Below are 13883 nucleotides of genomic sequence, written 5' to 3'. Positions count from 1 at the left end.
AAAACGGAACTAGGGTTTAGGTAGTTTAGCTGCCAAAATTTTGGTTTTTGTGGTCAAATGTTACAAACCGTAAAATTCAGGTGGTTTAGCCGTCAATATCCCTTTATTTTATTTTTATAACTTTTAAATTATTTTTTATAATTTTTATAATTTTTAAATTATTTTTTTTTAGAAAAAGGAAAAAAAAAAGTAAAAAAAATATATTTTTATTTTTTTTAAAATATTTATAACTATTTTTTAAAATTATTATTACGTGGACCACTAAAAATTTGCCACGTGTACAAGTGTGTACACGTAGATAGTCTACCGTGGCACTTAACTGTGATTTTTGGACGAAGGGGTACAGAGCAAAACAAAATGGGAGTTCAGTAGGTTTTGCCACCAAAACTTTAGTTTTTGTAGTTAAGTGTTACAAAACGTAAAATTCAAAGGGTTTAGCCGCCAATATTTTCATGTTTGGTGTTATATATGGCTCCAACGTAAAAGAGCAAAAGGGTGTTTAATTTGTCGTATATGTCGTGCACTGTAGCACACATAACATTATTGTGCCTTTACAATTACTATATAAAAGAGTACCGATACACTCCTTTCTATTTCGACATTCAGAAAACTTTTTAATCAATTTTTTTTTACAATCGTATATGTGTTGGGAATATTTTACCAGGATCTAGATTTACTAACAAGTATGTTGATTAACATCCTAAATATGAATTCTCTAAAACAATGAAATAAACACATAAGGGTTAAGAAAACCTTACATTGGGTGCAGCAGAATAATATGACTCCTTCCGTTCAAGATCTCTAGCCCTTGATTCCTTTCTATAGCAGAGCATTATCAAGATCTGAACCTGGATCTCTTTCTCTCCTTCGGGTTTGGTTTCCACCGTCTTACTCACTATGATTGAGTACTTGACTTGCTATGTGTGGGCATGACACTCATCACTCAAGGTTCGAATGGTGAAGAACAATGGAGGAGGTTTGAATCTCTACAGAATGAACTCTCTCATTTAAGTTTAGTTGAATAGTTAAGTTGACAAAAGTTCAAGTGTATGAGAAGAGAGCAAAAATACCTCTTGGTCGTACACAATAAGTGGACCAATCTCTAGTGACAATTTTACCACTTTATTTCAACCACTTATTCTTCTTTTCAATAATACCATATTTTCCAATTCAACCTTATAAATGCCAAAACTATTTATTTAATAATTATAATTAATTATTAAATAAAATTGTCATTTATGTAATTTATTAATTAGACCATACAAAGTCTCTTAATTAACAAATTGACCCAAAAACCTCTTTTCTTCACAATTAAGCCCTTGCTTAGTGAACATTCTTAAATAAGACATAGTCTAATTTTAGAATTATAATTGATTAATTAAAATTAATTAACTGAGTCTACAAACAGTATTATCTCAACTAGTGAGGGGACCATGGACTTATATAACCGAGCTTTCAATAAGCAGATCTAGAATTTACTAAGTAAATTCCCTAAAACCACTATAGAACTTGGAATTGCACTCTCATCTATATAGAACGCTCTATATGTACCACGATATAGATACGCTATAATTATCCATTGTTACAATCCTAATAGTCAAGGATCCTCTATAGATGATCTACACTGAATATGGACAAATTTACCGTTCTACCCTTCAATGTATTTTATCCTTAAAGCACTTAGCTACCTATAAATGATATTTCAGCAAATTAATATAATTATTGAAATGAGATCTCAATCATTTATCTCTATTGAGCCAAGCTCGAAGGAAATCATCGTTTCACTTCTAAAAACTTATAGAAGCTATAGATTCCATATTTATGTTTAGCGCTCCCACTCAATTGTACTATCATGTTCCCAAAATGTACGTATCACCCAGACCAAAAGGTAGGCTTAACTAACAAATCAAAGAAGACAAATAACACTCTTGAGATCGAACCTAACCATATCAGGATTAAGATCCATAGACCTAAGATCAACCATTGATATTGACTTAGAAAGATATAACGATAAGTTTAGGATATCTTATCTAAGATCAATATCGGTCCCTTCCAATGTATACTCCATACATCCGATATTGGTAACTTTTGCCAATGCCCTGGAAAGGACATAACACTTATCCAATGTGTAAGTATACCTTATCACTGATTATCATGTCAGTCTAAATCCAGTGAACTGACAAATCAGGGAATTAAATTTTTGAACATATAATCATGATTATATTCCACTATGCTGACGACACTATAATCATGAACAAATACATAAGTCCTATACTTAATAGAATTTATACATTAAACAATTATGAAATAAATCATGTGAACCATGCAACGTAAAATGCAATTTCTGATCTTTATTAATTAGTAAATCTGATTATATTGAAATAGATTTTATTTAGGGTACAAAACCCAACAATATGTTGTAGTTATTTAAGATATATTTTGTAAAATTTTAAGAAATTTAGAAAAATTTAACATGCAGAAAATATATTTCAAACAGTCTATTGTACACGTAACTCTTTTATACATGTGGGTAATAAATTGTTTGATTATTGTTTTTCAGGGCTTTTTTCAGTTTTAACCAAAAAAGCTAATAATATTACAAAATATTTCCAGTTGGCCAAATAAATAAATATACATCCCAAATAAAAAAAAATACACAAATACCACTTACACACACCTTCAACCCAGGATCCATGCTTCCTGGGATTGAAACCTTCGGGCAACCACCCAACAACCCATGATCCATGTTTCTTGGGATTGAAACCTTTGTCTGATGCAACCTTCGCGCAACTACCCAACAACCCAACACAATCGAAACGAAATCTAACCAGAAAGAGAACCACCATTAATTTTGGCAACTTTACCTGAGAAGACGACCAGAATCAATCAAAACGGGGGCTGTTTCAAATTCATGAAAAAAAAATGCAAAAAAATTACTACGGAACTAAAATTCAACCAGAAATCTAGTTTAATTTGTATAAAACTAATGTCCTGACTTCAATTTTCAGATCAATGAAAGGCAAATCTCAAAAAGTTAAATTGGAGTTCCTAAACAATTCAAATCAAGTATAATCTAAAAAAATTATATCAATACTATAGTAAAATATTTATCCTGGTGTATTTTCATTATTTTCCGAATTTCTAATGGTGAATTTGTTCATATTAAATCACGAAGAGACATGTAAATAGAGTTACGTATGTGGAAACACTACTTTAATTTTGAATATTTCATAACAGTTGCTAATAGTTATTTCTCTACATATAACTATTAAGGTACAAGTAATTATCGATCGGTGACAAAAAAATACTGACAAATAGTTTCCTACATATACAAATTCACATTTTACATTTTTTACTTGCTATTAAGTTGCACGTTAGTTGGCTCGCAACAGATATAACTGTTGCATTACAGCTTCAACAACAATCCACGATCCATGCTTCTTGGGATTGAAACTTTTGTTTGATGCAACCTTCAGTCAACCACCCAGCAACCTTGTCTGATTCAACCTTCAATCAACCACCCAATAACTTTCGTACGATTGAAACCTTCGTCTAATGCAACCTTCAGCCAACCACCTAACTATATTCGTCTGATTTTATAAGTGATAGTGTAAGAAATATTTTAGTAATTAAAAATAAAAGTATAAATGTTGTCCACACCTTATGTAAGTATTTTTGTAAATAAAGTGTCAATTTATATTTTCCATGTAATAATTCTTAATATCTTATTATACAATTAAAAATACGTTTTATTTTTTAGTTCTAATGTGGTATCTCTGCATATCCTTAGGATAGACAATGAACTCTTATAGATGGAAGAAAATTCTCATCTGGTTGCGTAACTTTCTTACTTTTATTATTTTAACTGTGTCGGTTTCTCTAAAAAAAAATATTGAAAAATGCATTTATTTATTTATTAAAAATATTTTTATTGCGATGTACAATTTTTTTTTTTTTAATTAAAGTGTTTAGATATACATTATATTGTACTTGGAGATTCTATCACTCCACATAAGCATCCTATTACACTTAATCACTTCATCTAGCCTCAAGTAATTTAGTGTTATGTGCAATCAAATTGAGAGTTCTGAATCTTATAAAAATAATTACTTATTAGTGGCAATGGACTGGAGAAGAGTGGAAGGGTGTTGTTGCTTCACTCATAAGTATGCCTTATAATTGATTTGATTTTGGCAAAGTTATCAATTCCAGACCAAAAAAAAAAAAAACAGAAAAACAATCAATTCCATTCATTCATGATGTACAAAACATTGACATGATAAAATAAAATAGAACAAAAGAACCCATAAGGTTGTTCTCATTTATTATAAGGAAATGAAAAGACCATTACAAATTATTGCCAACTTATTGTAATAGGATGGTTGCCTGTTTCAGTTTTGCCATAGATAGCATCGATCTTGGCCTCCCAATCGCAATGGTCACATCTATTCCTATCTCTCCAAAATCTATAAGCATCAAAACTCTTTGATGCATCACGCCAATCCAGTCTACAATAGAAGAGTGTTGTAGTCCAAATATTCACGTAAAATCTCCACTCAAAATACTCATTTTTTCCCAAAACTTGAACCCCGAGATCATCGTCTTTCGATTTACAATGAACGGTCAGATTCAACCCCTCCCCCTCCAATAAGTTGACAACTTTCACGAACTTGGGATAAAAAATTGAATCCGAACCTTTTTCATTTGATGTAGCAATATTTGTTGTGATTGGAGTTTGTGTTGCCTCACCACACAAGCACACACAAACTAGTACAACCACCCAACAAAGCAGTAATCTTCTTCTTCTTCTGTGTTCAACCATTTTTCATACAATTTTTCCAATTGATTTTTTTCTCCCCAGGCTAGGCTAGGTAACCCCTCATATATAACTGATATAATTCATGTACATTGTTACCATTTATTTTCCTTTTCCATAAATGCTTATTTCGTCATTTATTTATTTCATTTGTTTCCATCCATGCATGTAACGTACTTTTGACTTTCAAAGGCAAATTCTCCAACCCCATTCCAATAGTGTTTTGTAATAATACAAAAAAACCATTTATAACTTTCTTTTTTTGTTTTTATATAAATGATAATTAAAAAAAATACACATAATTAACTAAACCTTTAGCAATATCATAATGTTCATTTTTTTTTATATATTTTTAAATTTTATTTTAATTTGCAAAATAATATATTTGGTAATAATTAATTAACTAATTAAAAGATGAGGAAAAAATTGTCAACTATTTTTGTAATTTTGTAAGCTAATAAATTTAGTATACATGATTCCAACCAGGTTGCTTCTTGCTTGGTTGATTTATTTATTTTTTTTGAATGATTTTATTCAGTGTATTTTCTATTTTTTTTTTAACATTTAAATTTTTATTAATAGGTAAATTATATATAATTCATGTATTACATATAGATATTCTAATCAAATTATTTACAATAATTAGGAAAAAAAAATTGCTAAATTTCTTTCCAGAATAAAACGTGTGATAAGTCATACTTTATTAATAGCAATTCACTAAAAAAATTCCAATAAAAATTAAATAAAACACCCAAAATATTCAGTGTATTAACTGAGCATTTTTTTTTAAAAAAATATAGCACTTTTCTAGAAATTTTCTTTAAAAAAATTCTTAAGACAAAGATGATATTCAGTTTTTTAATAGGGATGTAAACGGAGCAAGGTGGCTACGGGGATTGCTCCCCCACCCATACTTTCTTTTTAAATTCACCCCATACCCGTTCCAATATCCGTTTAAATTAAAGCGGGGTGGAGCAGGAATTACACGACGGGGGAATGATTCTCATCGGGTACCCATTATATATATATTTTTGAAAAAAAAATAATGTCTCAAAGAGAATTAAAATAAAATAATTATAAAAATTTAGTAAAACAATAAACTTAAGTGGAGTAGTATGTATAATAAAAAAAAAGTGAATAATCAATAAAACGGCTAAAACATAAAATTATTTCAATTGTAGTAATTATGATTTTAAAATTTAAATATATACATATATCATATGGGGTGGGTTCGAGGCGGATATCTATTCCCCGCCCCCGCCCTGTTTCTGACTCGGGTATGAATCTTTAAACCTACATCCGTCCGTCTCTGAAAGTCAACCTCCGTACCTACCCCATTAGGAGCGGATACCCGAACCCGCGGGTATAATTGCCATCTCTAGTTTTTCACCATTGTTTTTTTAATTTTGTTTATAAAAATTAATGACAGGGTGCCACGTGTAATGCGTGAGATAATTACAAATGTTGTTTGGCGTTAGAAGATATTGGGCTTTGGAATCGAAACTCCCAAGTCCATCGCCCCAAACAAAATGACCCGGAAGAAAAGGAAGAACAAAGAACAAGGCCCAGCTCCGCCTGCCGGACCTGGAATGTTCGCCGGAATGGTCGTCTTCTTCGTCGAGAACGGAGTTCAGAAACGTCGATTGCAGGTACTCACATTGAACTCTAACCTTAGAATGAGTTCTCTTTCTCTTAGAATTACTCTCAACTCTTTCTTATCAGATATGGAAGCAGAAGCTGAAGCAAATGGGAGCCATTGTAGAAAAACGTCTCACTGAAAGTATCACCCATATATTTTCAATGAACACCGATTCTCTTCTTCAACAGATTGATGGTGATCTCTTGACCCGATTTCACGGAGTGAGTTCTTCAGTTAGTGTTTATTATGTCTATATATATGTATATGTATGCATGTGTTGTTGTGATTGAATTTGATATGTTATTTTTGGGGGAAGAGGGTTCTGCTATATCAATGGCTGGAAGATAGCTTAACTTCAGGAGAGAAGGTATCTGAGGATTTATATGACCTGAAAATGGCGATGAAATCCGAAGCAGAGAGTGTTAAACACAAGTCCACTGCTGAAAATTCACCAAAACGAGAAGTTTCTAGTGATGGCAAAGAAGAAAAAGATGAAGAACATCTAAATTCTGATACCAAAAAGATGAAATCTTTTGATGGTAGTATTAAAGCTAACACCGATACTACAAAGTCAACTGAAACAACGTTGACCTTTTACAATCCTCCTGATTTGAACAAGAACATTACTCAGATATTTGGAAAGCTCATTGACATATATAGAGGTGAGCCCAAATCCTCTTTCCTGTTTTAATGCATTTCTTTAAATTTGTTATAATTTACTCTTAGCTTACTAATTATGGATTTCTAAAGCTTTGGGAGATGATAGAAGATCATTTAGCTATTACAAAGCTATACCAGTTATAGAGAAGTTGGATTTCAAAATTGAGAGTGCAGAGCAAGTCAAACACCTGCCCAACATTGGGAAGTCCTTACAAGATCATGTAAGTATATGTTGAATCAAGATTGTTGTTAATTATTTCTCCCCTTTGTTCAAAGTATGATAATGTGGAGAAAGTTGCTGTTGAGATGTTCTTTTTTTGCAGATTCAAGAGATTGTTACCACTGGGAAGTTATCCAAGTTGGAGCATTTTGAAACAGATGAAAAGGTGTTAAAACTTTTAAGGGTCCTTTTAATCAATAAAGAAAAACAAAATATTACTAAATGAAAGAGGATCTCATTTGTTGAATTATATGATTTCTATTTGTATATTCTCAAAATGTTGGATGAGTTTGAAGATAAGGCTTTAAATTCTGTTTGTGAGTTCTCTGAGTTTATTTTTCTTTTCTTTTTATCCTTTCTAGTTATTGATGCCTCTTGACTGCTATTTAAGTTGAAGGAAAATTACCTACTAGTCATTTCTTTATACGCAAATGCCGGGAAGTTGAAATTCAATTTCTTTGTCAGTGTTGATGATGGGTGGCTTTTGAGAATTTGAACTTCATTTCAGGTTAAAACCATCAGCTTATTTGGTGAAGTTTGGGGAGTTGGTCCTGCCACTGCATTGAAATTATATGAAAAAGGACACCGATCACTGGATGATTTGGAGAATGAAAATTCATTAACAAATGCACAGAAACTTGGTTTGAAATACTTTCATGACATCAAACAGAGGATACCACGTCATGAGGTCTTGTTTGCTACTTATTTTTGTGATTACAAACGGATATGTTCATCTGGTTCTACCTTTGAAATAACCAATTGAAATTGTTTGTTTCTTTTTTGTCTTGTGGTTTGGTAGGTCCAAGAGATGGAATCCCTTCTAAAGAAAGCTGGAGAGGAAGTTTTACCCGGGGTGAGAAAAATAAAATTTTGATATATTAGCAGCCTTGAACTTAGATTTTCTTTCTGGATATTCACACTTCTCCAAACTACAGACTGTGTTACACAGAAATTACTTACCAGGGAATCTTACTAGTGGCATTTTATTTTTATATGTGTTGCTGTTGATGGATAAAGTTCAAAGTTAGGCATATTCATATTTTGAGCTTCTTTTTTAGATGGGAGGACTGGATGATTCCTATTATTAGGGATGGTTTCTTTTCCCTTTGATGTTTTTGAAATATGCCAATGGGATAAATCTTTTGTTTCTGAATATTCTTTAAGATCAGGAGGAATTAGTAAAGCTAAATGATTAAGCTTTGTGGTTCTTATAAAAGGAAAGAAAAATAAATAAATTAAAAGATTTTATAGTGTCATTTTGCTTATAAACTAGTTATATTTGTTTAGCCGATAGATTCCTCTAGTCCATTGGTCAATTAGCTATTATAATTTTACAAGGCTATGATTGTATTTTCCTTCATTGATGTTTTATTTTTCAATGAATACTAATGTTTAAATAGCGGCACCTGTAAGCTTGAATCTTACTGAGCCAAATCAGAGTTTTGCCTTTACACACATATCCTATGACTACCAAGAAGAAATAATGTAAATAAAGTTAACATTTGTAACCTGTAAGCTACAATGTAAAGCTTTGCCTACAAATTGCAAGCATAAATCTTTATTCTAGCATGTGACTTGTTAATCAAATGATGTGAGTTTCTGCTTGCAGGTAGTAATCATATGTGGAGGATCATTTAGACGTGGGAAAGCTTCCTGTGGAGATATGGATATTGTTATGACACATCCTGATGGAAAGAGGTAGATACTATACCATTTCTGTCATCTTTTCACTTTGTACTAGAAGAGAAAAAAGTGAGCATACATCTCAGCTGGAATTTTAAGAGCTGTTCTTGAGGGTAGAACATATATTCTGATTCTTTTTTTAAATCCTACTACATATGTCCTTGTTATTATCCCTTAAAGCATATCTTGTGAAAGCATCCAAATTTACTAGGTGAATCAATGCTAATATATGCTATGTAATGTAGTGATCTAGCAGTCCTGGCTCCAAAGATTGTAAGGTTCAGCAGGATCATATACAAAAATAAAATAAATAAATGCTGTGATATGTGATGTTGTGTTGTGCTATGTTCCTATTAGCTATTCTAGAAAAAGTACATGGATTTTGCTGGGGCATTTAAGATCATTTTCTTTATTAATTAATGCTCTGGTTTCAGTAGCTCCTCAGGCTGTTGGTAGCCTGGAGATAATTTGTGCTGTGTTATTTACCATTCTAATCAAACTTAAAACTTTTACAGTGCTAGCTTTTCTTGTTTTCTTGTACAAACTAAAAGCTTGTTAAATTGTTTGCTCTCCAGTCATAAGGGATTTTTACAAAAATTTGTGAAGCATTTAAAGGATATAAACTTTTTAAGGGAGGACCTGATTTTCAGCACTCACAGTGAAGAGGTAAAGAACTTTTGTCCATTTCAGTTCTTTTTGGTCATTACTTTTCAAATTTCACATCTCAGTATTTTATATTTTAGTGGGAAGTTTATTAATGTGTTTGAATTGCAGTGAGTATTATATGTGCATCACTTCATTTTTTATTTTTCTCTCTTTTTCTCCTTTCGGGTGAAGGATTATTTAATTGGGTTGCTGCAATAGGCCTTTACATTAACCAAGTGGGGGAGCTCAAATGGTCAGGCTGTAGTTTGTTTCCAGCAGATGTGGACTATCCAAATACGATAGCCATAAGCAGGAAAACTCAATTACAGTTTTTGATCAGATTCTAAAATAGGAAACTCCAATATATTAGGACATAAATAATTATGTTTGTCATTTTGAGTGCTTTGCTCCAACTCCAAGTATCCCTTTAAATATATTTATTAAAATGCTGTACAATTCTCCTTACCCTATTAACTTCTCAGAGATAATGTGACAGGGTACAGATTCTGGTGTTGACACATATTTCGGTCTTTGCACTTATCCTGGAAGAGAGCTTCGACACCGAATAGATTTAAAGGTAATTGGTTACATGTCATGTTTAATGTTCTAGCAAAGACTAAATATTTTATTCGAGATATCTTTTCTCTTTTCTCTTTGGTTTTGGATGTTATATCTACAGAAATTTCAACATATATTGCATCAGATATACCTTCCTTATAGTTTTGGGATTTTTAAAGCAGAGCTGGAAGGGATGTATATCAGTTGCTTTGTAATTGTTGGTAATATTGCCTTATACTCTTTCTTTTCATTCTCTAGGTGTACCCACGTGATATATTTGCCTTCGGACTAATAGCATGGACTGGTAATGATGTACTAAATAGGAGGTATACACTTGTTATGTATGTGTTAAATGTAGTCTACCTGATTCGCAAATCAGAAAGTGCCCTTATAATTTGAGGGAAATACTGTGGAAACTTAATAACTGCAGGTTGAGACTGCTAGCTGACTCAAAAGGATTTCGGCTCGATGACACTGGGTTGTATCCGGCGACACATGGATCTCCTGGTACACGGGTAAATACTTTGGAAGTTGGAACTTCTTCCTATACTATGGCAGTTTTTGTTTTATATCTATTTAAGGCTATGTGTGCTTCTTTGACAGGCAACAAGAGCCACTGCGAGTTTGAAATTTAACGAAGAGAAAGAGGTTTTTGAGTTCCTTGGATTTCCTTGGCTTGAACCACATGAGAGGAACTTGTGACAATAACTATGGTTGTACATAACAGAAAGGCTGACTTTTGTTACTGTAAACAACTCCTAACTTGCCATAGAGCTAGAAAGAGGAAGGACTGTTTTGTCTCTTTATTAGTAAGCTTCGGAGTCATGTGTATAAAATTGAGGTTTCTATGTTTCCACTTTCACTTTCACAAATGAAGAACATGAATATAGATTTTCATTGCATAATTCTCATGAAAATAATTGGAAATTGATAGACATGTGAGAATAATGATATTACTGTGCCAACTAGTGTTCTATGAGGACATTTTCAAAGTCGAGCACAATCTTTAAAACGAGACTACTGGTGATTTGGCTAATGAATGTGACTCAAAAATTTCTCATGACTAGAAAAATGTGTATTAAAGCATGACCCTCTTCTAGGATCTTTTGCATGCAGGAAAGAGGATTAAAGATGGAAAAATAAATTGGTTTTGGCCAAAAAGAGAAAGTGCTTCATTCCCTTCAATTCATACTCATTTCACTAAATTAACAGAAACTTGATCGCAAAAGATTAATAGGTAAATACAACATATGCGCCTTCTTACTGGAAGTACAAAAGTATGAACTTCAAACATGAAATTTCTACATATTTCCTGTTAGGGTAAAGAAAAGATAGCACCAGCTATGAAAACATAGCCTTGATATTGTAGACTACAAGGAAAATGCTTCCTCAAACTGTCAAAGGAACCAGAATAATGTGCATTATGTGATCAAAACTACTTGTGCCAAAAAACAGAGTAAATGGGCTTTATAGATATTTTCTTGCAAGAGCACGAACTTTGGTATCAAAATGTGACGATGTAATGCGAGAGCCAGGCAAGTATAGAGGATTAAGAAGAATCTGCAAAATGTAAAAAATCAAACAAGTCAGTAACCTAACCAATATGCATATTATTAACTTGTTTCCTGGAGAATATTAAGTGGAAAAAGTGAAGTTTGTAGTTGTACTATTATTCCCCAGAGTCCAGACCAATAACAGTGTCTAGATTTTTCTATTTGTATTGCAGAAGTTGCATTCTTTGCTATCAATTTGGGGAAATCATTTTTTCTTTAATTTTTTAATGCTTAATAGAAACTCTGACAGTCAACTACATTGATCCTTCCATACTTCACCATCAATTTAACATGAGCAGATCAAAAAATGACAGGACAGAAATTAACTAATTCACAAACACAAAGGCTAAAGGATGGAAAGGTTACATGACATTGGCAAACAAATACACGACTTAGTTACCAAAAACAAAATATTTCATTCTAGCGTAAAATGTTATTAGAGATAAATATGAACACTATGATATAAAGTTGAACAAAAGAAAAAGAAAAGTTGATCCAGTCAACAAGTTGAGAACATCTTAAAACGAGACCATCAACTGGAAAATAACAAGCCTTGCAAGAAAAATAGTAATTATCAAAAGTGAAGTAACAAGCTATTACCCTTATATAGAGTTCATGAACCTCTTGGAAAAAGCTCTTTATGCCATCATCATTCCGGGAATCATGAAGTAGCATCAGTCGTGTATGTATGTTTCTAGTTAAAGAGATCAAAAAACCAAAACACTAGTACATGAAGCATTTCATATGATTTCAGGCAATAATATGAATGGAAATGACCTAATTATTTTCTTAACCAGTAGCAGAGTTCAGTTTGAGGCAAGTATCGAGTATATGCAAGTGTCCAAAATATGTATAAAAACAAAGCATTTATAAATAACAAGGAGAATGAAAAAAAAAATCACAATATTGCAAGGATATGACCAGCTGTAACATATACTGAAACAACAAGATCATTAAACCGGTCTATTGCCTTCAAAAACCTGCAAGGAATTTAAGAAGAAAAAAAGGTTAGAATGAAGGACAGTAGCTTCAGTGCCCAGCTAAAAGAAAACATTCTCTTTCAAATAACTAAACAAAAGGAAACAAATTAAAAATAAGGATAAAGGGTATGAAACAGACATGGCACTAGTAGTCCATGCAAGGTCCTGAACGATATCCAAAGCAGCATGTAATACAAACTGATGCAGCTGAGCAGCATCTTCTCTCTGCACAAGATGAAGAGTCAACCAATTAGCTAATAAATTGAACCCACAAAATGCTTTCCGTTTATAAAGACATCATTCAAACACACAAGAACGCACACATGTAGAAAATTCACACCTAAAGTTCCAAATTGCATTATGGTTTTACAAATATTTCAACTGGTAACCAAACTATCTTAGTATTGTGAAGATAAGCACGCCATTGATATATATCTTAGTATTGTGAAGGACTACTGCATCATGTCATCTCTTAGCATAGTTTTTTTTTCTCTGAAAAACAATCTTAGTATTGGTATTAATTCACTATCTCTTCAATTTTTTTATGTGTTATTTCAATTTCCATGGCCTGATAAATACTTTCAAAGAAAGCTACTGCAGATGGAAAAATCAATACAAGAAGATAGGAATCATGTAATATTAATAACAAACCAAACAGCTTAAATTAACCAAAAGGAAATGAAGAAAAAAAAAAGACATACTTTAGCAGCAGATCCAACTTCAGCTTCGTAAATAGGAATATCATTCCTGCTAACGATGATAAAACAAGCTGTAGTCGCCATTGTCAAAATCAAGAGCTTTTATGCTACCTACAATTGCCGTCAATATCCCATATATAAATATAAATTTAGTTAAAAAGTAACGATTACAATCGATCATCTGAAATAAAGAGGCATACCAAATTCCCAAATCTTTGCGAAGAAGACAATGGAAGAAGATTATCGATTCAGAAGTCACGGAATTCGAATTCTTAATTTATAAGAGAGTAACACAAACACTTTTTTTTATTATGATATGATAATCGGTATTCACTTTTGGGTTTCGATCGATCTGGAGTTATCAGTAGGCTTGTAAGTCTTTAAGCTGCGGTTAGTTTTAGTTTTAGATTTAGATTTGGGCTTATTTATTT

At 32.2% G+C, this 13883-nt stretch overlaps 2 protein-coding genes across 3 annotated transcripts; one reads left to right on the top strand and one right to left on the bottom strand.

Annotated features, from left to right (window-relative positions):
- The first annotated feature begins 6267 nt into the window (after positions 1-6267).
- On the top strand, positions 6268-11126 carry LOC115705676 (DNA polymerase lambda). Of its 2 annotated transcripts, XM_030633074.2 has the most exons (13): positions 6268-6465; positions 6539-6676; positions 6772-7117; positions 7206-7336; positions 7439-7501; positions 7844-8023; positions 8135-8188; positions 8945-9033; positions 9594-9684; positions 10160-10240; positions 10480-10547; positions 10652-10736; positions 10825-11126. In XM_030633074.2, the coding sequence occupies exons 1-13, from the start codon at positions 6346-6348 to the stop codon at positions 10921-10923; spliced, it is 1545 nt and encodes a 514-aa protein (XP_030488934.2). In that variant the 5' UTR covers positions 6268-6345; the 3' UTR covers positions 10924-11126. The 2 variants fall into 2 exon arrangements, 1 of the variants encoding a protein (XP_030488934.2); XR_009686982.1 differs by lacking the exons at positions 10652-10736; positions 10825-11126 and having other exon boundaries at positions 6288-6465; positions 9856-10240.
- Positions 11127-11396: 270 nt separating this feature from the next.
- LOC115705679 (uncharacterized) lies at positions 11397-13883 on the bottom strand. Its single transcript, XM_061112688.1, has 6 exons — positions 13653-13883; positions 13456-13563; positions 12894-12979; positions 12694-12754; positions 12375-12461; positions 11397-11781 (listed from the first exon to the last, which is right to left on the bottom strand). Exons 2-6 carry the CDS (start codon positions 13534-13536, stop codon positions 11689-11691), a joined length of 408 nt encoding a protein of 135 aa, XP_060968671.1. The 5' UTR covers positions 13537-13563; positions 13653-13883; the 3' UTR covers positions 11397-11688.

The sequence above is a fragment of the Cannabis sativa genome, chromosome 1 (assembly GCF_029168945.1).
Source record: "Cannabis sativa cultivar Pink pepper isolate KNU-18-1 chromosome 1, ASM2916894v1, whole genome shotgun sequence".
NCBI classification, from domain to species: domain Eukaryota; kingdom Viridiplantae; phylum Streptophyta; class Magnoliopsida; order Rosales; family Cannabaceae; genus Cannabis; species Cannabis sativa.
Note: the sequence above shows the minus strand (reverse complement) of the source record. Positions and strands in the feature narration are given on the sequence as shown.